The sequence below is a fragment of the Nannobrachium achirus genome (genome assembly GCF_963921795.1).
Source record: "Nannobrachium achirus genome assembly, chromosome: 24".
NCBI classification, from domain to species: Eukaryota; Metazoa; Chordata; class Actinopteri; order Myctophiformes; family Myctophidae; genus Nannobrachium; species Nannobrachium achirus.
Genome location: NC_137831.1, coordinates 20,261,010 through 20,284,923, shown reverse-complemented (window position 1 = coordinate 20,284,923; position 23,914 = coordinate 20,261,010). Strand labels below are relative to the sequence as shown.

At 43.9% G+C, this 23,914-nt stretch overlaps 1 protein-coding gene across 1 annotated transcript in view; it reads right to left on the bottom strand.

The window, feature by feature from the left end:
* unc80 (unc-80 homolog (C. elegans)) overlaps positions 1-23,914 on the bottom strand; it is a gene marked incomplete at its 3' end in the record, with an annotated part of 166,179 nt that overhangs the window by 135,073 nt on the left and 7,192 nt on the right. The window contains exons 4-9 of the mRNA XM_080720767.1: positions 22,153-22,529; positions 20,854-20,977; positions 19,577-19,641; positions 17,926-18,068; positions 5,777-6,050; positions 3,502-3,636 (exon numbers count right to left, since the gene is read on the bottom strand). Of these exons, the coding sequence (XP_080576893.1) occupies positions 3,502-3,636; positions 5,777-6,050; positions 17,926-18,068; positions 19,577-19,641; positions 20,854-20,977; positions 22,153-22,529 (1,118 nt within the window). The remainder of the gene's footprint in view (positions 1-3,501; positions 3,637-5,776; positions 6,051-17,925; positions 18,069-19,576; positions 19,642-20,853; positions 20,978-22,152; positions 22,530-23,914) is intronic.

Here is a 23,914-nt window from a genome sequence, read left to right as displayed (position 1 = left end):
CGGCACCCGGGAGCAGGTTGGGTTAGCGCCCCAGCCTGTGTCTTCCGTGAGGAAGAAGCCCAACAAATCCACGGTGAGGCCTTTAGGAGGGCCATTCAACTGCAGCAGCTGAATGGAATGTTTGGATTGGGGTCTGGTGCAACGCACAGGTTCTGAACCTGGTGAGAGCAGGAGAGGACCTGGTAAGACGTAGGAGGAGCCCGGCCAGGAGTCAACCCATAGAGCCTAGTTCTTCCACGCGCCAGAATGGCTCCCCAATCCTGGCAGAGTAGTTCCGGTGCTGCACATTGAGTGACCCTGTCTTTCCCTAATAGGACTGATCGTGGATAGCTACTGGGACGTAAGTCGGGACTTGATCAACCCCGGCTGGGTCACCTGGGCGAGGGTGTATGATGTTGCGAGACCCGAAACACCCGTCGACCCCAGGCTACATCACTGATGATACGTCCCAGCTGCATCCTTGTGATGTTTTTTACACTAAGACAAAGAGAAAATATTGTTTAGATTGAAACAATATGTTAAGGTTTCTGTGAAGGGGTTTCTGCTCTGTCTGATGAATTTGAAGTATCACTGAATGAAGCTAAATTACATTTTATGTAAAAATGTTTAAAACAAATGTTTAAATGTACAAAAGAAACATGGAACTTTGTTATTTATTGTTATATCTGTAGTTAAATACAGTATAAATCATATGGTGTGACAATCAAGTCATATGGCGTGACAAGCAGACATGTCACACCATTATGATTAAGTGTCACACCATATTACGTTTTCTGCATTTAGGTTTACCTTGAGGCTACTATGTACACATTAGCATGCTAACAACATGCTAGCTATAACAAAGCAACCTAGATCTACATGGAAATATGACCAAAACTTCAAATAACTTAAGCTTTTTTTAATGAAAAGGTGTCACACCAACAGACATCCAAAGTGGTGAGTTTGTCAAAGTTTCAACAAGATGGCATTTCATGAAAATGTTAAAATCATAACTCACCTCAGACAACTGTCTTGCAGTTGTGCTGGGAGTGCTGAATAGCCTTACAGAAGAAGGACCTCTCTAGCCAATAGGTGTCCAAATAATTGCCTGTTTAATTTGTCCAAACTAGTGTCACACCAAATGATTTTGGTTTGGGGGACAAAATGTTTTTGATCAGAAATGACTGAAAACATTATGCTTTGACTTTGAAAAGATATAGGCTCACAAATAGACATTTTTTTAGCCTAAATTCATTTTCAAATGATTTTTAGCAATTCTTTTTCTTAGTTTTATTCAAGTTCCCACTTTGAGAAACAAGGTCAGGACAGTCACACCATATGAGTTTTGCCATGTTTGGTTGACAATTCTGAAGAAATGAGGAATGAAATGTTTTAATCTTGAGTAAGTTCACATAAAGCTTAATGTCCTGCTCAATATTCAGAAGGTTTTTGACAAATATATTTTTTATTTATACATGTTTGACACCGAGGACAGCGAAAACGTTACGTCACGTCACCCACCCATTTATCATCTACAAAATGTACTAAACTAGTGAAAACAGCAGATCTACAAGCACACAACGCCTCGCATCGCGAGGCGTTGTGTGCTTGTAGATCGGCTGTTTTCACTAGTTTGCGCGACAGTCTTGTATTTGCTTTACCAAAAGACGTACACATTTGAAACTTGGAGATACAAGGTTTCTGCCCGACAGTGACGATATTTTAGTGATTATGTTGCGAGAAAAACGTTGAGATAACAGCCATTTTGGTTAGAACTGACTGAAAATAACGTATTTCAAGTTTAAAATGATACTAAATATTCTTTTCAAGCGTCCAAATAAATCCCAAATATTATCAAATCCCCAGGGTGCCCCGTCACCCACTTTGAAAACCCCTGGCATACAGCACTGTTTCCGCCTAAACGTCAAGTCACACTCACAGGAGCGGAGCGGCTGGAGTGCACACAGTCACACAGACTCAGTGGGCAGCAGCAGCAGCCTGCTGCTGGCAGGACACACACAACACACAGACACAACCACAGCACTCACTAGCACGTTAGCCCATGTTCTCATCGTAGCAAGGGTGGTTTAAAAGGCTATCTAAAAGAATTAAAGAGTGGCAGCCGACCTGGCGTTCATGTAAATACTGTATACTGCGTCGCAAACACTGAGGACGGCGTGCGGGGACGATCCATTTGGAAGCACGCGCGGCTGTAGGCTATTTACTTTACTGCAGGCTTCAAATGAAAAAGGCTGAGAAAATCACAGCATCAGAATGAAGCAATAAGCCACAAGAGGCGAGTGGTTACCTGGTATTTTACACCGGCTGAGAGGTGTAGGGAGACACGAGGCGCAGCCGAGTGTCTCCATCCCTCTCAGCCGGTTTAAAATAAAGGTAACCACAAGTCTCACAAGTCTGTTTAAAGGTGTGGGTTATAGTCTCACATACCACAGCAATTGGGTGTATGCATATACGCCATTTTGTTCTACTTCCGGGTGTCTTTCGACTTCCTTCACAGGTGTTACTGATGATACTAATTAAGGCTGTGTTTGATTTATTGTACAGTGGTTCTTTAATTTCAAGGACCCCCATAAACTTTGTACAAATGGAGGGTCCATTTGCTTCCATTTGTACACTCTCATAGTTACACACCTGTATGGGGACATTTGGAACCCACTCAAGGACTCTTTGAGACCCACTGGTGTTGCCTGACTGCGAGCGCCAGACATCTCACACTACGTTTCACTTCGGGATGAGAGTCTGAAATTGAGGGCAGACATTCTATTTCGGCGGGGGGGGGGGGGGGGGCTAAAGCCTATTGACGTCACACACACACACACACACATACACACACACACACACACGCGACGGCGACGTGGCGTGACATTGCAAAAATACGTTATTTCTCATAACATATTATATGTCTGCATGTTTACGTTAGTGCAAAATGGTATTAAAACGTGAAGAAACGGCACTATTTCATAGTTTATTAAAATAATACGAGTCGAGTCTGACTCCGCCATGACAGTTTTCACGGACCAATCAGAGTCCACTAGACTCTCACGTGGGCAGAGGACACCAATCAGAGTCCACGAGCGAGTCTCACGTGAGCTCAAGAGCTCTGTTTGGAGGGGGCTGGGACCGGAGCAGCCACACCACGTGCCCCAAGCATACAACCCTGATTGGCCCATTCAATGCGGCCGCTCTTTGGGCGCTTTCGAAATAGATTAAAATGTGTGCAGCTTCAGTCCACACTACACACCACCCACCAGCAGGGGGTGGTGATGTGTGGACTGAAGTGTCAGGCTACCACTGGTGTAGCAGAGTGTTTCCAGTGAGCCAACGTTCACAATATCAGGACCCTGACTCTGCTGGACCAGAATGGAACAGACCCTTGATTAGCATCATCAGAAACACCTGTGAAGGAAGTCGAAAGACACCCGGAAGTAGAACAAAATGGCGTATGTGCATATACCCTATTAAAGGGAAACCAGCCAATCAGAATCAAGGAATGGAACTCACCTTCTTGAAGATGTTCATTCCCAGGTCGGACGAGAGGTCCGGGACGGCAGACCTGCGCAGGTTGGTCAGGGACACCTTGGCAAACGTCTCTGAGCTCAGGGACTTCCCCTCCTCGTTGCACTTCAGGCTCATATCCTGTACACACACACACACACACACACACACACACACACACACACACACACACACACACACACACACACACACACACACACACACACACACACACACACACACACACACACACACACACACACACACACAGACAGTGGAAGACAGGGACAAAGTCAGCTTCTATATGTGCCAAGACATCTCTTTTTAGGTATTTATACGACAGTGGGCCGCCAGGTGCCCTGTGGGATTCTTTTCTTTTATTGAGAGAGACAGTCGGAAAAATGGTGAGGATGGAAGATTACGAGTCTAGTGGGAATAGATCCATTCCGGTCTCCTTCCACCTAGCAAGCCATCAACCACTGATCTATAATAATGCTGCATCTGGACCTCTAAGGGAATATAAAGTCCATGCCAAGGATGACCATGGTTGAAGCCATTTTAGCGTGAGCATTAGTGAGGGCCAATTATAAGAATATAGGTTGAAAATGGGTGAAGTCGTTCGGATTAACATTTAACATAACGTCGTTGTCGGGTGGAAACCTTGTATCACCAAGTTTCAAAATGTGTATGTTCTTTAGCAAAGTAATACATCATACAAGGCCGTCGCACAAAAGTATAGTGAAAACAGCCAATCTACATGTGCTTGTAGATCCGCTGTTTTCACTAGTTTAAATCATTTTTAAAATGAAAAATGCTAAATGAACGGGTTTGGACAACGACGATAATGTTGAGTACAAAGGACCCCAATGGAAACAAGTCATAGTGCTTTCTTGGGTTTAAATCCTCTTAGCAGACCTTGTATTGAACTGTACTTTCCTGTGCTTTTTTCTGCAAACTGCAAATAAAGTATTCAATCAATCAATCAAAAAACTAGCCTTGCACAGCCAGACAAATCTGCCATGGCTATACGGTATATGCAAGGCTATCAAAGAACAGTATAGATTCTCTCTCTCTCCCTCTCATATATCTTCCCTTGGGATGTGTATTAAGTGGCATAAATTATTATGAATGAAACAATAAAAAGTCCAATAGAAATTATTACGATTATTATGATTATTGCCGCCGCCAGGCTGAAGGAATGGGCAAGGCTCTGTTTGTTTGTCCGTGTCTGTTTGTCTGTGTTTCCGTTTGTCCGTGTGTGTGTGTGTGTGTGTGTGTGTGTGTGTGTGTGTGTGTTTGTGTGTGTGTGTGTGTGTGTGTGTGTGTGTGTGTGTGTGTGTGTGTGTGTGTGTGTGTCCGACTGCTAATCGGCGGCACCGTGGAACCGATCAGCGTGAAAGTGTGCACACACACTCCCTGGAGGCCATTGGCCTGTTATAGCGCGACCAGGAGGCCGATTATTGCAAAACACTTTTTTTTATTAGGCTACTCCTACAGATTTTGTCAACAGATCATACCACCATTATCTCCATAGTCCATGTGATCAAGACGAACCTGTGCATTCTTTAATATTTCATCCTGAAGATCGACTTCTACAGTCCGCCGAGGTGCACATTTTTGCAGTTACTGTAGGCCTATTTAAAATCTAACGGATACATGGGCAACTGGCGGCCGGGGGGCCACATGCGGCCCCCACCATCACTTAATGCGGCCTGCAGGTCGATATTGGAATACTGATATATTATTGATTTCAGCTGTTATCGATTACAAACATGCAAACATGACCCACTTAAATTAGTAGCTTAATGACTAGTATAGCAGTATTACAATGTTAGTCTTTTTTATGTCCAACGTATTTGTATTTAAGTTCATAAAGTTAACATGAGTATAACTAAATACATTTGAAATTAAATCATAATGTTACATTTCAGGATTCCAATAAAAAAAATAACAAAAAATTATTCAGGATTCCAATTCCAAAAGAGGCAAAAATAAGCAGATCTACAAGCTCAAAACGCGTCGCAGCGCGATCAGCTATTTTTGCTTCTTTTGTATGAGATACTAGAATGACAAAGTAGGACGTAGCAATATGCAAAAACGCGACGTGTTTTGAGCTTATAGATCAGCTATTTATGCTTCTTTTGTATGAGATACTAGAATGACAAAGTAGGACGTAGCAATATGCAAATGCAATGTGGCCCTCTGGAGTGAAGGTGGAAAAATAGTGGCCCTCTCCATCATCAAAGTTGCCCACCCCCGATCTAACGGATACTGCATCCACCTGTGTTTTGTGGGTGTTGACGAGGGAGGGCGTGGCCGCCACCATGGAGCTGCTGCGTGGGCGGGGCAGGGGCGGGGCCAGGGGCTCGGGGGTGCGCTCGGGCCTCTCCTCCAGGATCTGCCTCAGGCGCTGCAGGTAGAAGATGAGCGCCCAGTGCACGCCTTCCTCGGTCCAGTGGGGCTGCAGCAGGCAGCGCAGTACCGCCACGTCAAAGTAGGTGGCGTAGCGGGCTCGCTGGGCGAGCGACGGAGGCATGCCAGTTGGGGCCGACGTCCTGAGAGGTGAAAGGGAGAGATTAATGAAGAGGGAGACGTTGGTATTAAAATAATACATGACAGCTATATGTTTCTTGTTTATTTGTTTTAGTAGGGAAGGGGAGAGGCTTCCCAAGTACCCGAGTGACACATTTTTGTACCCTGTTGTTGTTGTTTTTTTGTTTTTTTTAGGACCCTTATTATGTATAGTTAAGAGGCTGAAGACATAGGCAATAAGGCACAATGAAGCAGTAGTGTTAGCCTAGGACAGTAGATTTAGGCAGAAATGTCAATTTGGTCCAAAAATGACGTAGGCAATTATTACGCTGTGAGGCTAACGATATTGGAGTAAGTCACGGTGACACTGGTTGCCTGGGAAACGACAAGATAAGTCAGACAGCTGGGATGATGACGCATTGATGAGAGACAATCTATTTATAAATGGACAATAGGCATTTAACAGACGCTCTTAATCCAGACCAATTTAAAGTAAATGCTTGCACTCACTGTGTAAACATCTCAAAACTATCTTGACATTCTTAAGAGACTTTCTCATGGAATCAGTTGTTAAACAGGATCTTTTAACCTTATAGTTGAAAGCTCTGAGTCAGAGTTATTTTAAAAAGTAAAAGACGCAAAGCCAAATATCAGGAGAGAACTAGAAATACTGTTCCTACGAAACAGTGTGGGCTTGCTCATGACTATATTCTGCAGCGTGCTAACTGTCATGTGAAGCTTTTTTACTGTCTGCGACGGAACTCACTATAAATAATGAAGATAACATAGTGTTCTCGCCTTTCAGGTGAGCCCACAATAATGAGGATAACATAGTGTTCTCGCCTTTCAGGCGAGTCCACAACAATAACTAAAATAAATTGTTCTTCATTTCTTATGTTTGCCAACGTGACTATATTCTGCAAAATGCTAACTGTCATGTGAAGCTCAACCAATACTCCAGCTAACACCATTCCCAGATTTGTTTCCACCAATTGCGCCTCATTGGCTAAGGGCCCTGCATTTGTAGTCTGCGGCAGAAATGTGTGGCGGAACTCACTATATATAAATAATGAGGATAACATAGTGTTCTCGCCTTTCAGGCGAGCCCACAATAAAGAGTTCAATAATAGATTGGTTTATTCATTGAGAATGCATTCTGCCAGATACAGAGAAATGCAACAGTTTTCATACATGAATTAGACACTCCCCTAAAAGGAGGGAGAGCGAGACATCTAGAAAAGGGCCCTGTGTACTTACTTATCTTGCTGTACCAGGGACCTGGGTAGCACAAGGTTCCAATAATTTGATCTCATCTCAAGTTGTATATCCGCTATTTTTGAATAGCCAAAGTATAAAATGATGGTTAAAGTGATTCAAATCTAAAATGACACAGGTCTTAATGGGTTAAGCGAAGCATCTACACAGCCAAAAGGTTCTACTAAAGGTTCAACATCATGTGAAGCAAAGTGTACTCGCTCTGTGTGAAAACTGAACTGAAACGTTTGGGATGTTTGTGTGGACGCGTTCATATGAAATCTACAAGCTTTTGTATGAGCAGCTGATGATGGCCTGGTTGTTTATGATACTGAACAACTAGTGGCCTGGGCCCCGCTCTCTCTCTCTCTCTCTCTCTCTCTCTCTCTCTCTCTTCCTCCCATCTCCTCCTGTAATATCATCACCGGTCTCCATCGCACAGCCTTATTTAGAATGCATCAAAGAACAAGAGTCCCCCCCAGCATGAGAAATGAGCAGCAGTGAGAGAGAGACAGAGAGAGACAGAGATAGAGAGTGAGATAGAGAGAGAGTGAAGTGGGAGAGAGAATAGAGATTGAGGGAAATAGAGAGGAAAGGAGAGAGGAGTCTAAGCCTACGTGAGTCCACTATAAATAAGCAGTGATGAAGGTCAGAGGCTGATGACTGCAGACTACAGCATATGGAGCACTGCCCTCCACAACCTCTCTACCAGAAAGATATTGATGCTACGGCCATGAGGCGGAGAGAGGGAGAGGCAGAAAGAGGGAGAGAGAGAGAGAGAGAGAGAGAGAGAGAGAGAGCACATTGGGTAGAAACGAGCAGAGAGGTTTGCGAGAGAGACAGAGAAGCATTTAATCACGGTCGTTGTATTAAATCGAGCCAGAGGAGATGGATCGATATCCACATGGATCATTGAGAGAGCGTGCAGCGGTGAGAGGCTGCATCATGTTTCACTGTCTAGCCAACACACACGCACGCACGCACACGCACACGCACACACACACACACACACACACACACACACACACACACACACACACACACACACACACACACACAATGTCCTGCCAACTGTTGTCAGGTTGCCATGGACGCAGGGTTGACGACAGCCGCCCCGGGCCCAGCCCCCGAATCTATGCGTCGTCACAGCCGATGCAGCAGCGCAAGCTGGTAACCATGGAAACTGCCTCAGCATCGGCGGGGCCGATGTGCGCTTGGTCTGACATTGGCACACAGTGCGATGCGGTGGCCACCGGTCGCATTAATCAGAGGGCCTGACGGGCAGAGCACAGAGTTGTTTTTTTTTTGTCTGCAGGCGGTTCGGCGGAGGGCGAAGGGCGGGGACTCGGCGGCGCAGAGCCGCAGCAGAGCAAGAGGTGCCGAGGTCCCACGCAGTAGAGCAGTGGTTCTCAAAGTGGGGGACTGGGCAGGTACCCCCGGGGTCCTTGAGGAGTTAGGTCAAATGGATTTGGTTTGTACACTTTAACGCTAAGGATTTTACAGTGTAAATTGGGGTCCCAGATATGTATTTACTTTTTTACAAAGTAGGGGTCCTTGAAATTCAAAGGTCTGAGAACCACTACCACTACCACACTACCAACATGATCGGGTGTGGTGTGGTGTGTGTGTGTGTGTGTGTGTGTGTGTGTGTGTGTGTGTGTGTGTGTGTGTGTGTGTGTGTGTGTGTGTGTGTGTGTGTGAGTTCCAATGTTTACCAGTAGGATGGCAAGGTCAGCTCACCCAACACATGTGGGAGTAAAGGAGGTATCATAGTACAGTCTGTGGTGATAAGCTATCACCGCGGTGTAGTCTTTTAAAGTCAGAAAACTACAACATTACACCATTAGCTGCGATGAAGAGCCATCACCGCAGACCTAGACATGTCTCCTCTTTTTTTATTTTCTCCCCATCACCCCGTTCAATGATTGGTCGATCTAGACCAATCAGTGTGCCCCCTGGTTTCAGAGGCACAGAGGCGTGGTGATAAGACTTCACCGTGAGTCTGTGACTATGATTTGTAGGTGATAGCTTACCAGAAAGACTCCCTAAATCGAGGGATAAGCGACCGTCAAGGTTGCATACACAAACTTTAGAAGGCAATGGTAGCCAATCAGGAGGGAATATGGGAAATGGGACAGATCCATGTTGATGACATGACTTTAGAGATACTGTGTACCGCTTTGCGTGATTTTAGGGCAAAATCTGTAGGAGCTGTGTCCAAAAGTGTGTTCTGAAAGAATCGGCCTCATGTACAAGAGGGCTATGTGAGAAATGGGTTGTGGTTTGGGCAGCCAAGGAGTGTGTGTGCAAAGTTTGGCATGGATCGGGGCAACGGTGGCGGAGATATGAGTAGGGCAAAAGTGTGACATGTGACGTGTGACAGACAGACAGACTGACAGACAGACAGCCAGAGGAGGTTTTGATAGTAACTGCGACCTGACGGTCGCAATCACCTAAAATTTGAGGTGATAGCTCTTCACCTTGCACTCTGATAAAGCCTTAACAGAGACACTGGAAGAATCCGGCAGAACTTCACTGTAGAACATTCTGATGATTAATACGTGCCTACACTGAATCTCAACCACTTGAACCCTAGGATGTATATTTAGCTGAATGGGGTCCCCCGGGGCTCTACACGTGTTCTGCTGATTATTGCCTTATTCTACACCAGATCTCTTCACACAGAAACCTTTGCCAAACTCTTCACTGAAAAGCTGCCATTTTCACAGAATGTTTGCCTTGGATACAGACGCTAGTGGTTAATAGTCTGTGTCCACAGTCCATGGTGCCACGAGCCCTCTTATTCCTGGAACTTGCAGTCGGCAAATTTGATTACTTTGTTAAGGTCATATCTACTTATGTGTCTTCCTGCACACACTACAAACACTTTCTTGGATACCACTATAGTTCCCTAGTTTGTGACTTGCTGATTATGGTGCACAGCATGATGTTGAGCTTTAATGGCCACTGCCAGCGTTCTAGACTTGAAATGTCTTCATAGAATTGTAACACGCTGAAAATGTGTTCCCAGACAGTGCATGAACGCTCTCTCAGCCTCAAATATGATGTACTTTCTTCTTTATAGAAAGAGGTAACCACAGATTCTGATATTGACAAATTGAGGCTGTGTGATACATTTGTGAAGAGTAAATAATCTTGTAGATTACGGACACAAAAAAGACATTGCAAATTTCTTTGTTTAGTTTTTTTGTCATAAACACTAAAGTACCATGCTAAGAAACATACATTATGTTGTGTATACAGATCCTTCTTGAAAAATTATAATATTGTGTAAAAGAAAAGTAAATTTTCTTGAAACTTTCAAATATTTCTTGAAACTTTCATATTATTCTAGAAACATTGGACATTCAGTGAATTATTCCAAACCTTTTTTTGCTAAAACTTTGATTTTTATGGCATACAGCTCAAGAAGATCAAAAGTCCATAATTCAAAATATTACAATATTACCTGAGACCACTCAAAACAAGGATTTATAATAGAGAAATGTCAACCTTCTGAAGTCAGAGTTGCTGGAAGTCCAGTGGGAAGTTTCCGAAGTCAGTTATGATTTTGGGTGCTAGGGCATCTGCAATGCTTTTTTACACAATATTCAAATTTTTCGAGAAGGATCTGTATATATAATTGTGACTTACTGCCTGAAATTCACATTTATTAAACTAAAGCCTTGCCATCTCAGAAAACATCTAGATACTAGTTGAAACTTCAAAAACATATTTTAATGAGGTACTAGTCACAAAATAATAGCAGCAGTGGTGACGGTAGCATTGGTGCTTCTTTATTATCACGAAAATAGCTTAGTTTCACAATTTGTTTGTAGTTTCATGTCTCACAAGTCTCTCTCATAATCTGCAGTCAGAGTTGTTTACATTTAGCCTCTAGTCTTTATCTTACTCAGCTTCTATCTGCCTTCTTTCTCATTATTGTTCTCTAGGGGAATGCTGGTGCCAAAATGCACGAGCGCACGCACGCACGAGCGCACGCACGAGCGCACGCACGCACGCACGCACGCACGCACGCACGCACGCACGCACGCACGCACGCACGCACGCACGCACGCACGCACGCACGCACGCACGCACGCACGCACGCACGCACACACACACACACACACACACACACACACACACACACACACACACACACACACACACACACACACACACACACACACACACACACACACACACACACACACACACACACACACACACACACACACACACACACACACACACACACACACACACACACACACACACACACACACACACACACACACAGTCTCACACACAATCACTATTAAATATTCACACCATAAAGAGAGGGAGAAGCAATTAATCTGTCTTTGTTGAGTGCACACTGAGAAACAATGGAGATAAAGCTCTCTGCCTCTGCACAGCCATGTGACTGGCTTAAAAACCCTGACACGCTAGATGCTACTGTCCGCCACTGGAAATTATATGAGGCCTAGAGCTGGGGAACGTGTGTGTGTGTGTGTGTGTGTGTGTGTGTGTGTGTGTGTGTGTGTGTGTGTGTGTGTGTGTGTGTGTGTGTGTGTCTGTGCGCACAGGGGGCTTATTCAGAATCACAGACCCTTGTTGCAGCATGGCGTTTCTGAAAAGAAGTGTGATTGGTTTAAAAGGACGATGATGGATGACTCAACCTCTTCTTCCCACCCACACAAGATAAGAACAAGCACGCAAGTGCACGCAAGTGCACACGCACACGCACACACACACACACACACACACACACACACACACCCACACACACACACACACACACACACACTCATGCCTATGTCCCTATATCCTTTTCGACCCACTCTAAGGATGATTCAGGCTCAGGCCGGGCTATCTTGAAATACCACACACCCCCACCAACATGGAGTACAATAAGATAAACACTATAATATTGCATTTGTGCTCAAGTTACAGGATTCCCATTTCCCAGACAGGCTACAAGTCTGCAGTGAAGGCTGAGTGATACCAGGCCGTCCCTGGGCAAAGTGAACCCAGCCAAGCCAGGGCATGTCACATTGTCACGCCAGGCCAGGGACCAGGGGTGTCGCACCAAATTCTGGTGCCCTGGTGTACAAGGATTCACTGCGGGTGCCCCATGAATGTTCTTCATAGGGGGAGGGGGTTTAACCCATTTAGTCTGGGAACGCATTATTACAGCTTATTTTGTGCTTTAACTATTGAAAAATAGCAGATATACTGTACAAGCTCACATTTTGAAAATATCGTGAAAATGTGTGCATTTCTCAAAAATATTTCAAATCCTTCTAACCTATGTTTCTAAGTCAGTAGTTCTCAAATGTTTTCATGTCAAGGACCCCCAACATGATATGTCTCTTAAAAAATACTCAAAGATTTGCACACATTTTCATGACTTTTCAAAAATAGCAGATCTACAAGCTTGCAGGGCGGCACTCGGTGCCGCGCTGTGAGCTTGTATATCTGCTATTTTTCAATAGCTAAAGTATAGAATAATTAAGGCCCCACCTTTGGCCCTAGTAACTCAGTCCCACTTACCCCCCCCTTTGTTACGCCCCTGCCAGGGACACGGCCAATATAGACATCCCTTCCAGCACATTACTTCTGCATAATTACCGTGGTTGGGTGTGTGTGCGCAACAATGGTAAATGGTGCGTTTATATAGCGCCATTATGCAAAGCGATTTACAATGTGCATTACGTTCACCGAGTCACACACACGTACAGCGATGGCGGAGGAAACCATGCGAGGCACAAACCTGCTCATCAAGAGCGGTGTCGTTCTCTTGAAGGACACGTGTGTGTTTGTGCGTGTGTGTACTCTAAGGCAGGGACGTGCTGGGCCCCTGATTCAGCCCAGGAAAAAAGAGTTGTAGAGGCCCTCATTGCGCGCTATAGAGGGAGAGATCTCTCTATAGCGCTGCTGCTATTCAAAGATTTGTGACAAAGTGACAAGCCAGTGGGCCCATTACATGAGTTATATTTCGTTGCTGTCGGGTGGAAACCGTTTGTTTTGTATTTATCATTTAAAAAAATGATTTAAACTAGATTTACAGATCTACAAGCACACAACGCCTCGCACCTAGATCGGCTGTTTTCACTACTTTTGTGCGACGGCCTTGTATGATGAAGCAGGGCTTTGCGAAAAAATCTACAAATTTTAAACTTGGAGATATGAGGTTTCTGCCCGACAGTGACGATTTACTTTGTTGGCCGCCCAGCCCCCAAAATGGAACGAAGGCCGACATTTAATTTTTTTTTTTTTCCCTAATGGCCGGCCTGGACCGGCCGGGAATGAAACGGTCATTTTCCCAATGGCCAGCACATCCCTGCTCTAAGGGTAGACAACTACGAGCAAAAAGCTTGCAGAGTGGGGTCAACCACTCGCTTCTTTCATAATCCTATTGGTTGACAACTGGTCAAAGATCACCAGTGCTACACTCCACACATTGTACGCCGCAATTCAACCAAGATGACAGCTCCTATTGTTCCCATAGAATGGAAATTAACGGGACGTCGCTCTGACATACTGTATATGTGTGACCGTGCCATAAATACAGTATGAGTCCCCTTCCCTCTGTTCCCTCAGCTCAACCTGCAAGTAGACAGTGGTGGACAGTACAACTGAAGACATTTTACTTAACTGGAGTATTTCCTTCTACTCCGCTACATATCAGAGACAGATATTGTACTTTTACTCCATATTTGAAAACTGAAGTTACTAGTTACTTTGTAGATTTGGACTACTAATACAAAACATACATTAACCACTTTAACCACTTTTTCTAAAGATTTGTATACATTTTATACATACAGTAGGATACCTTGTGAAACGGGACATTCTGCATAATTACTACTTTTACTTTTGGTACTGTAAGTATATTTCGATGCCAATACTTTTGGAAGTACATTTTGACTACCAGACTTTTTTTAAAGATTTTTGTTTTTGGGCTTTAGGACAGTAGACTGACAGGAAATGGGGAGAGAGATGGGGAATGACATGTGGCAAAGGTCGTCCGGATCGGGAATCGAACCGGCGACGCCAGCAGGCATCATAGCCTAGTAGTATGTGGTATGCGCCTTGACCACCAGGCCAGCGGGCGCCCGACTACCAGATTTTTACTTGTAACAGAGTGTTTCTACATTGCAGTATTGACACTTTTACTTAAGTAAAGAAATTGAGTACTTAGTGTTTCCACCACTGCAAGCAGAAGTGAATGTTACAGTGCGCATGCTGACTAAGGACACAGACTTGCCTGCAGCAACACATCGCACAGGGGAAGGAGAGGAGAATGAATGCTACAGTCTAGGCTACGACAACGCACTGGCTAGTGAACTAGGCTGCTTTATACCAGAGCCTTCTACCTACGGAGAGTTGCGTCACTCCCGTTCACTTCATGGGGCCAGGTCTTCTACACACACATCTATTGGCGTATAGTGACAAACGGCGAACCGGAAGTTTACAAAATGCATTGAAGTCTATGAGGTGTAAAGTGACAATGAACCACGTGACCAGTGCTGCTTCTGACCACGCAGTGGCAGGACTCTCTGATTAGAAGACTCTGCTTTATACTATCCTTGGCAGACGACGCCGCGGGAGGGAACATCAGACCAGTGGTTCTCAAACCTTACATTTTAAGGACACACGCATAACTTAGTGTCATATCCACAACTTTCCAACATCCCATCGTGCATTGCGAGCGGCATTTCCAGCGTCGCAGCCGAGTGTGATCTACAAGCTCACAACGGTTGCATCTGCGACGCGACATGAGCTTGTATGTATGCTGTTAACCGGAAGTGTCCCGCAGATAATGCTACAGTAAAGTCTTGCGGAAACAGGTGGATACAAGTGGAACCATGTGTGCACTCTGAGAGTTACAGACCTGTAAGCAGGGTACATTTGGAACCCCCTCAAGGGACCCCACTTTGAGAAGCACCGCCTCAGACCGTCTTTACAAGATGAGTTGCACTGGCTCTGGTCTAAGAACTGCAGATCGTTGACAAACCACTGACTCTGCATTACAACATGCAGCGTGCATCCCGTTCCACATCGCTGATTAACTGTACTGAGATCATTTCCTGAGAGAGGGTTTCTGGGGGATTTTTTTTAATTTTTTGCCACAAAAGGATCTTAGCACCTATTCATCTTTGTTCCACTGGTGGCACAGAGAATCTTAACTGACTGAGATGCCTTAGGGCACTGGTTCTTTATTTTTAGTTTCCTACATTTTGTTTTAAATTATTATTATTTCAAAACATTTTCAAAAAACATTCCCAAAAAAAGCAACAACAAAAAAAGCATAAAAAATAAAGAAACGCAATGATTTTTTTCCCAGTAATGTCATGAAGAAATCAAAGAAATGCCATAAATTAGAACACAAACGTTTAAAAGTAGTGAAAATAGCCGATCTTCAAGCTCACAAGCGAAGCGAGGCGTTGTGGGCTTCGGCTGTTTTCACTAGTTTGGGTCCCGGGCAAACGTCTAATTTCTCTTTTGGGTCACGGGCTAAAAAGTTTGGGAACCACTACCTTAGAGGAATGAAGTCACATTCACGTTGTTGTCACCAGCCTCTGCACATCTAGAGTAGTTAAATACAGTATCACAGGTACTTTAGTCTGCACTAAGGGGGCATGGAACCCCCTTACTTGCAGGATATGATCCAGCCACACAGTTCAATGAGCAAACACCAGACGTCTGTCCCCAGGGGTGTCACACCAAATTCTGGGCCATGGGTACAAGGATTCACTGCGGGCCCCCCATGAATGTTCTTCATAGGGGGAGGGGGTTTAACCCATTTAGACTGGGAACGCATTATTACGCTTTATTTTGTGCTTTAACTATTGAAAAATAGCAGATCTACAAGCTCACAGCGCGGCACTCAGCTATTTTTTGAAAAATTGAAAGTCTTGTGCAAGTCAAATCCTGTTTCCCATCTCAAAATATTTAGTTCCAGGGACCCCCCGAGAAGCAAAATTTGAGTTACAAATGTTTGCTTAAAAAATACATGTATTCAAAGATTTGCACACATTTTCACAACTTTTCAAAAATAGCAGGTCTACAAGCTCGCAGCGTGGCACTCGGTGCCGCTCTGTGAGCTTGCATATCTGCTATTTTTCAATAGCTAAAGTATAACATAATTAAGGCCCCCTCCACCTTGCGCCCTAGTAACTCAGTCCCACTGAGTTACTACTAGTTATACTATGCAGATAACCAGTCAACTAAATTGTCCATAAATCAGTGCCACTGAAAAATATTGAACCAACGAAAAGTATTAAAAATGAAAGAAAATGCCTCTGGGGATAAAGCCTCCCGATATTTGCATACTGGCCCCTGATTGGTCCCTCACAACTTCGGAGCTGAGCGGTGCCAGACCAAATCTACCGAGGGAAAATGTGTTTTTGTCTGGTTTCAAGGCTAGGTGGAGTCAGCTGTTTTAGGCCTCTCCCCTGCCTGACAGAGCAGCTGCAGAGGCATGACTTATGCTGCATTCAGACTTAGAGAAGCCAAGCTAATGGTTGGCTTGGTAACTCAATGTAATCTTTATGCAAACCAGCTTTAAAAATGTCCAAGCTTTTTTTCCAGCTTGGAAATTTTAAAAGCTGGTTTGCATAGAGATTAAATTGAATTACCAAGCCAACCATTCGCTTGGCTTTTCTGTATGTGAATGAGGCATTAGCTTTGAAATCCATTTTCAGCTGTTCTTATTAATGATGGGCAAAACCTCCTAACTCCACTTGAGCTGGATGTTTTTTAATTTCCTGAAAAATTAACATTTTGGGAGTTTGGTTTCTTCCCGACAGCAGAGATATATGCCACGTACAGGAAGTTATTAATCTGTATGCCGTTTGCTTGTCCACAGATGCTAAGCTAAGTGTGTTAGGTAGCGCTATCCCTCAATAAAATAATAGACTATTTCTTTATATCCATGCCGCAAAAAGGAGGGCGACCAAGAATAAACCCTCGGGGAACTACTTGGTGTGGACAGTGAATTCTGGCTGTCCCCAACCAACACACACACCCTCAACACTAGTGCATTTTTCCTATGACATCTCCAGAAGGCTAAACAGGACGTTTATATGATCCACATACTGTAGACCAGGGTTCCCCAATTAGTTTTCCCCAAGGGCCGAATTATGTCTAGGGTACCAAGCCGAGGGCCACAACATTGCTGGGGGCGACGGTGGCGTTCCCGCTACTCCAGCGACAGTTCAGATATCGTTGTTGTCATATCGTCGTTGTCGCGGGAAAATCTTGTATGTCCAAAACCGTTTGTTTGTCCAACGCCTCGCACCACGAGGCGTTGTGTGCTTGTAGATCAGCTGTTTTCACTACTTTTGTGCGACGGCCTTGTATGATGAAGCAGGGCTTTACTTTGCGAAAGAACATAAAAATTTGGAGATACGAGGTTTCCACCCGACGACGACGATATAGTAGTGTTGTTGCTGCTCTTATACCACCATTATTACTGGGGTTGGTGGGGGCCAGACAGTAGCCCCCCGCGGGCCGCAAATGGCCCGCGGGCCGCCTATTGGGGAACCCTGCTTTAGCCTGTAGCCTACACATTGCTGCCGTGCTGATAAAACTATGGACGTGCATGTTGAATTGATTATTAACGCCGCTCACTTCTTCTTGGAGAGCCCCTTGACCGTCGGGGGCTGTTGGGAGGGGCCGCCTTTTTCCACTGAGTTACCACGACGACAGCTCTGATCTCCGGCCCCGGGGGAGGAGGAATCCGATTGGGCGGCTTCGCAGACCACCTGGAACCCCTGTGGGAGCAAGAGAGAAACAGAGAGTGAGACAGAGAGAGAGAGAGAGATAGAGAGAGGGAGAGAGAGAGAGAGAGAGAGAGAGAGAAGGGGCCATATATTCAAATATTCAATCAATCACATGCAGTCTAATAATAATAATCCATTGGTTTTATGGGCACCACAGGGGGTGCCATGCACCGGAGCCAATTGGAAAGGAGATAAATTGAAAGAAATTCGTATATATGTCATTGTGAATAAAAATACATTTAAAAAAACTGCTCTACAAGCTCACAAAACGTCACGATGCGACATGTTGTGAGCTTGTAGATGGGCTATTGTCATTTACATATACTGTATATTTTGTATCCATTTCACAATAGGGGGGGCCGTGGCCAGAGGCTATGGCTATTTGGGGGTCCTTGGCATGGAAAGGTTTGGGAACCCCTGGTAATGGTGAGGGACTGGTCAGGCGACGTGTTGTGAGCTTGTAGATCGGCTATTTTCACTACTTCTGTGAAAAATGTGTTTTCTAATTAATGGAATTTCTTAGATTAATAATTTGAATTTATTCATGATGATTCAATTCTTTAGAAAAATCATTAAATTTGTTTTAAATTCTAAATGTAGCTTTTTTTTGTGATGTGAAAAATCTATAATTATGAAATAATAATAATTAAAAACACATTTTCGGAAACTAAAAATAAAGGGATATTTACACATGACACATAAATAAAAATCTGTCCGCGACCCACACATGGGTCCCGACCCAGTGTTTGGGAAACGGTGTGATAGAGGAGGCTGGCTAGCGATGTTTTCCTGGACGGATGGCCTGGCGCTAATGAATATTAGTTGGGATGGGAGAAGGGGGGAGGGGCGGATGTGCCCGTCTCCTGCTTGGAACACAATCAATCATAGAAGCTATAGATGTGGCGGCAGCTAAGCTTCAATACCTGATTTATAGTTGCGCACCAAAAATAGTTGATCCACAACACTGTTGATTTTGACAGCAAATTTTAGTTTAGTTTTAGTCATAGTCTTAGTTTTAGTTTTAGTCTAATTTTAGTCGACTAAATATCATAAGATTTTATGGCGACTAAATCTACAGTTGATTTAGTCAACTAAAATGTATTTTGGCAGGCCTTGAAGGCATCGTAATGACTGATTTTACACTTGATTGCGTGCTGAAAATAGCAGATCTACAAGCTCACAATAGGTCGCAACAACACCTGAGAGCAACCAAACCATAAAATGACTCTCTTCAGTCTAGTTTTTATTTTGTTGACGAAATTGTCAATATATTTAGTCTTAGTTTTAGTCATCACAGCTTAGTTTTTATTTCGTTTTTATTTAGTTTTCGTCAGTGAAAAAAAACGCAGTCGACAAACATTTTTCGTCATAGTTTTAGTCGACTAAATCAACACTGATCCACAAGCTGACAACGCGTCAAGGGTTGCGACGCGGCATGAGCTTGTTGATCAGCTATTTCCGATGCACCAGTGTAAATCGGGCATGACAAATTCACTCACCATGGGACCCGGGTTGCCAGAACCACAGGGGCTGCACTGTTTGTTGACCGGAGAGTTTCTCTTGGCTGTGGACAATAAGCAGAGCTTAGATTCAATTACAGATCTTCAGAATGAATAGAGGGGGTTGCAGGAGATGCAATTGGAGCAGATTAGAAGAATGCATTTACAGTAGCCACACTTGGAAACTAGCCACTGATAGTAGAGGCAAGCTTCACTGTGGTATATTTAGAAATGATGATACAATAATGGACATAATCAAAAGAACTCAACGAGATACAGGATATCACACCGCAGCTTCAGATGAAACGGCAAAAAGTGCAAATTAGAGAACGGGTAAAATGTTAAGTTAAAGACCCACTCCAAAGTTTTTTAAATCCATATCTGTTGAAATATAACATCCATGTATTTGCTAGAGAATCACAGTGTTTACTTATTTATATCCATAATAAAATATTTTTCCCTTAGAAACATGCACTATTTACACGTTTCACACAATTTGATTTCTTTGCTAAGTTACTATATTGATTTTAAATCATTGAATCGCATCGTATGGCCATGAATGAACCAATATCGCCCATGTATCATATTGTCAATCATGTATCATGATGCGTATTGTATCGTTGTTAAAATGTATTATCGTTCATCGTGATAAAAGTAACACTCACAATGATCGTATTGTGGACACTGACATTTATCGTGAAATTATCCTCCGTCATTCACCTTTTATTTGCCGAACTGCATATCGGGCACCACTTAAACGCTCTGTAATTGGTAAAAAGGACCTGGAAATAACGTACTTGATATTTTTCACTCCACCAAATCTCACTGAAGACAGGTTTGAACCAGGACACACTAACAGATGGTGTTTGCGTGGTGTGATGTCACACAATCAAAGACAAGCATACATACGTAGGTTGTTTGAGGCTTCATACCAGGTGTTTATGCTCGTCTTTGATGAGGCTTTGATTGCGTTAACATCACCACCACACAGTTCATTACATTAACCACAAAGAAAAACTGGATGTTGATGGAGTTTAATGCTGCATTCATACTGAGAGAAGCCAAGCTAATGGTTGGCTTGGTAATTTAATGTAATCTCTATGCAAACTAGCTTTTAAAATGTCCATGCTCGAAAAAAAGCTTGGACATTTTAAAAGATGGTTTTCATAGAGATTACATTGAATTACCAAGACAACCATTAGCTTGGCTTCTTCCAGTGTGAATGCAGCATAAGATCTCAGTAGGAATATAAAATGGCTGTGTTTTCTGTGTGTCACCTGTCACGATATTTCTGACGGGTTTGATGAGCGCTGAAAAGGCAGGGACATCGGGCATGCGGTGCTCCCACATTGGCTGCCATATGACCAAACCGCTGGCCAATCGGAAGGTCAGGTCAGACTCCTGCAGGGAACAACACAAAGCCGATTCACAAACTCACAATTGCAGTTTCAGTTACACAATCTCAAGTTATAATTGCATATAAAAGCCATCGTTAAATCTGATTATTTAAGAAAAACATACACAATATCCCGGGATCTCATTATGAACTTTTAGGATCATGAAACTGCTCTCGCTGTGTTTTCACTCAAAACATAATTTGTCGCACAGCAGGCAAACAGAGCAATCCCCTGGGTAGTGAAACCAAGCCCTTCCATCTGTTTACACACAGAGATCAATAGTGGCAGAGAGAGCGAGAGAAAGTGTGTGTGTGTGTGTGTGTGTGTGTGTGTGTGTGTGTGTGTGTGTGTGTGTGTGTGTGTGTGTGTGTGTGTGTGTGTGTGTGTGTGTGTGTGTGTGTGTGTGTTTGTAAGATGAAAACCAGTACGAGTTCATTTCCTAGTATAATTAATGCACACTTAAAACTAGCGCCAATAGAGCACCGAAGTCTGACGTAATTTAAACATCCTACCTGGGACACGTTTATTCCATCCCATTCTGAATTCACATAGAACAGGGGCCTTCAACAGGGGGTCCGGGACCCCTAGGGGGTTCTCAGAGTTACTACAGAGGGTCCTCCAAATCATTGAGTGATAGACATTTTTTTCTCCTTTTTTATATAAAACACTTGAACCCTAGCGTCCATATTCTGAGAACTTTAGCCAAAAATAGCAGATCTACAACCTCACAACGCGCTGCAAGGCGTTGTGAGCTTGTAGATCGGCTATTTTTGGCAAAGAGGTTCGTTGTAGGGGGGAAAACCAGCAGACTAAGTACAGGGTGAAAGGTCAAGTTTATTAAGTATTGATGGTTCAAGTGGTTAAATATCTGAAAACACAAATTGACATGAATCCAAAATACACTGATGATTGTGCTGTCAAACGATGAAACTATATGGAATCTATGACAATGTTGTGGGGATCCCTGCTTCATCTCTCGCTCAACTAAGGGGTCCTTGGCTTGAAAACGTTGAAGACCCCTGCCATAGACGCATTTAATATGGCGTCATATAAGAACTGTGTTCCAAAAATAAACACGTGAGCCAGGCCGTTTGTGCGGTGGATGAGCGGGGCGAACAGGAACACAAACAGTACCTTGATGCGGTGGATGAGCGGGGCGAACAGGAACACAAACAGTACCTTGATGCGGTGGATGAGCGGGGCGAACAGGAACACGAACAGCTCCACGGTGACCATGCTCTTGTTGAACAGCTTGGCGCGCGCCTGCTCGTCCTCCTCCAGCATCGACTCGCTGTGGCCCCGGGGGGGCCCCGAGCCGGAGCCGCCCAGCAGGGCCGAGCCCGAGCAGGAGCCCGGCGGCGGCGGGGCCCCCTGGGGCGAGGAGGAGGAGCCCTGGTTCCCCACGGGCTGCTGGAGGAAGGCGCTGCTGCTGCTGCCCGCCGACCAGGCGTGGCCCAGGCTGGGCTCGTGGTTGCAGTCCTGGGCCGCCTCCAGCAGCATCCAGTGGAGGGTGTGGAGCAGCTTGGTCTCCGCCACGCCCAGCTTGTCCTGGTGGCCTGCGGTGAGGCACGGTAATCGTTAGGGGTGTACTGTGGTGGCAAAATTCATATAACAATCATTGTGGTATAGAGGGTATGCGCATGCATAAAGTGAATGGCAAATCGAGTGGCAAAGTGAGATTAACGTTGTTTAACATCGTTTAAAGCAATCAGATTTTGGCTGTATAGGCTTTCAAGGCCAAAAAGTAGTTTTTTGCCACTCAGTAGGCGATCCCGCATAACTTCCTGGTACGGTGATGATGTCACGCGCATACCCTCTATTGATTTTTTAGATGTCCTGTTCCTACCTGACAAACCCCTTACAAACAGCCGACTCACACACATCCTATTTCAAATATGCCGACTGTGTGTGTGTGTGTGTGTGTGTGTGTGTGTGTGTGTGTGTGTGTGTGTGTGTGTGTGTGTGTGTGTGTGTGTGTGTGTGTGTGTGTGTGTGTGTGTGTGTGTGTGCCTCTCTTCTGTGATGAGATTTACAATAAAGAATGAAGTCTGATTCCTGACAATGCAGTCCTGCATCTTCCTGATTTGTTTAACTTACTTATAGTAACTTCAAAAACTTCCATTACATAACGATATAGTAACTGAATCGAAAAATCTATTTTAATTTGCAATGATCTACTTACTATATCGATATGCGAAAGCATATTTCGTACCGTTTTGGCTTTGTATCGTATCGGCATTGTTTAAAATGCCGGTATCAAATCGTTTTGCAGTGCAAATAATTGATTGTACAGTATGGGATTATGGGAACTAGGTATCTGTGCCTTGTATTTCAAGAAGGAAAATTAAAAAGAGGGGTTTAATTACTTTTCCATTCCATATAGCTATCTTGGTCTATCGATAAATGTGTGTAATCTCTGTGTTCATGTCAAGGTGCAGGTTTGTCCATATCTGTTGAAATATAATATCCATGTATTTGCTAGAGAATCACAGTGTTTACTTATTTATATCCATAATAATAGATGTTTCCCTTAGAAACATGCACTATTGACACGTTTCACACAGATTTTATTCCTTGCTAAATAATATCGATTTTAAATCATTGAATCGAATCGGATATTTTGATTATATTGCGATAATATCGTAAATCGCTTTGGGTCACAGTGATTGTGACATGAACTGTCAGTCTTTTGTGAACACCACAGAGAGTTTTTAAGTTGCTCGATTCAGCATTTAGATATTTGATATTCATTTTAGCAGATTTGCTATACAAACTGCAAACTCCATTTTAACCATGTTAGATTGGTCGAAAACACCCGTCCTCGGTTCTGGTGACTCAACCGTCCATGAGGGGGCCATGTCTGTATTTCGAATACTTTTTTCATTTATTTTAGATTTTTGTTTTATTGATTTTTTAATATAAAAAGAATAATGAAACAAGT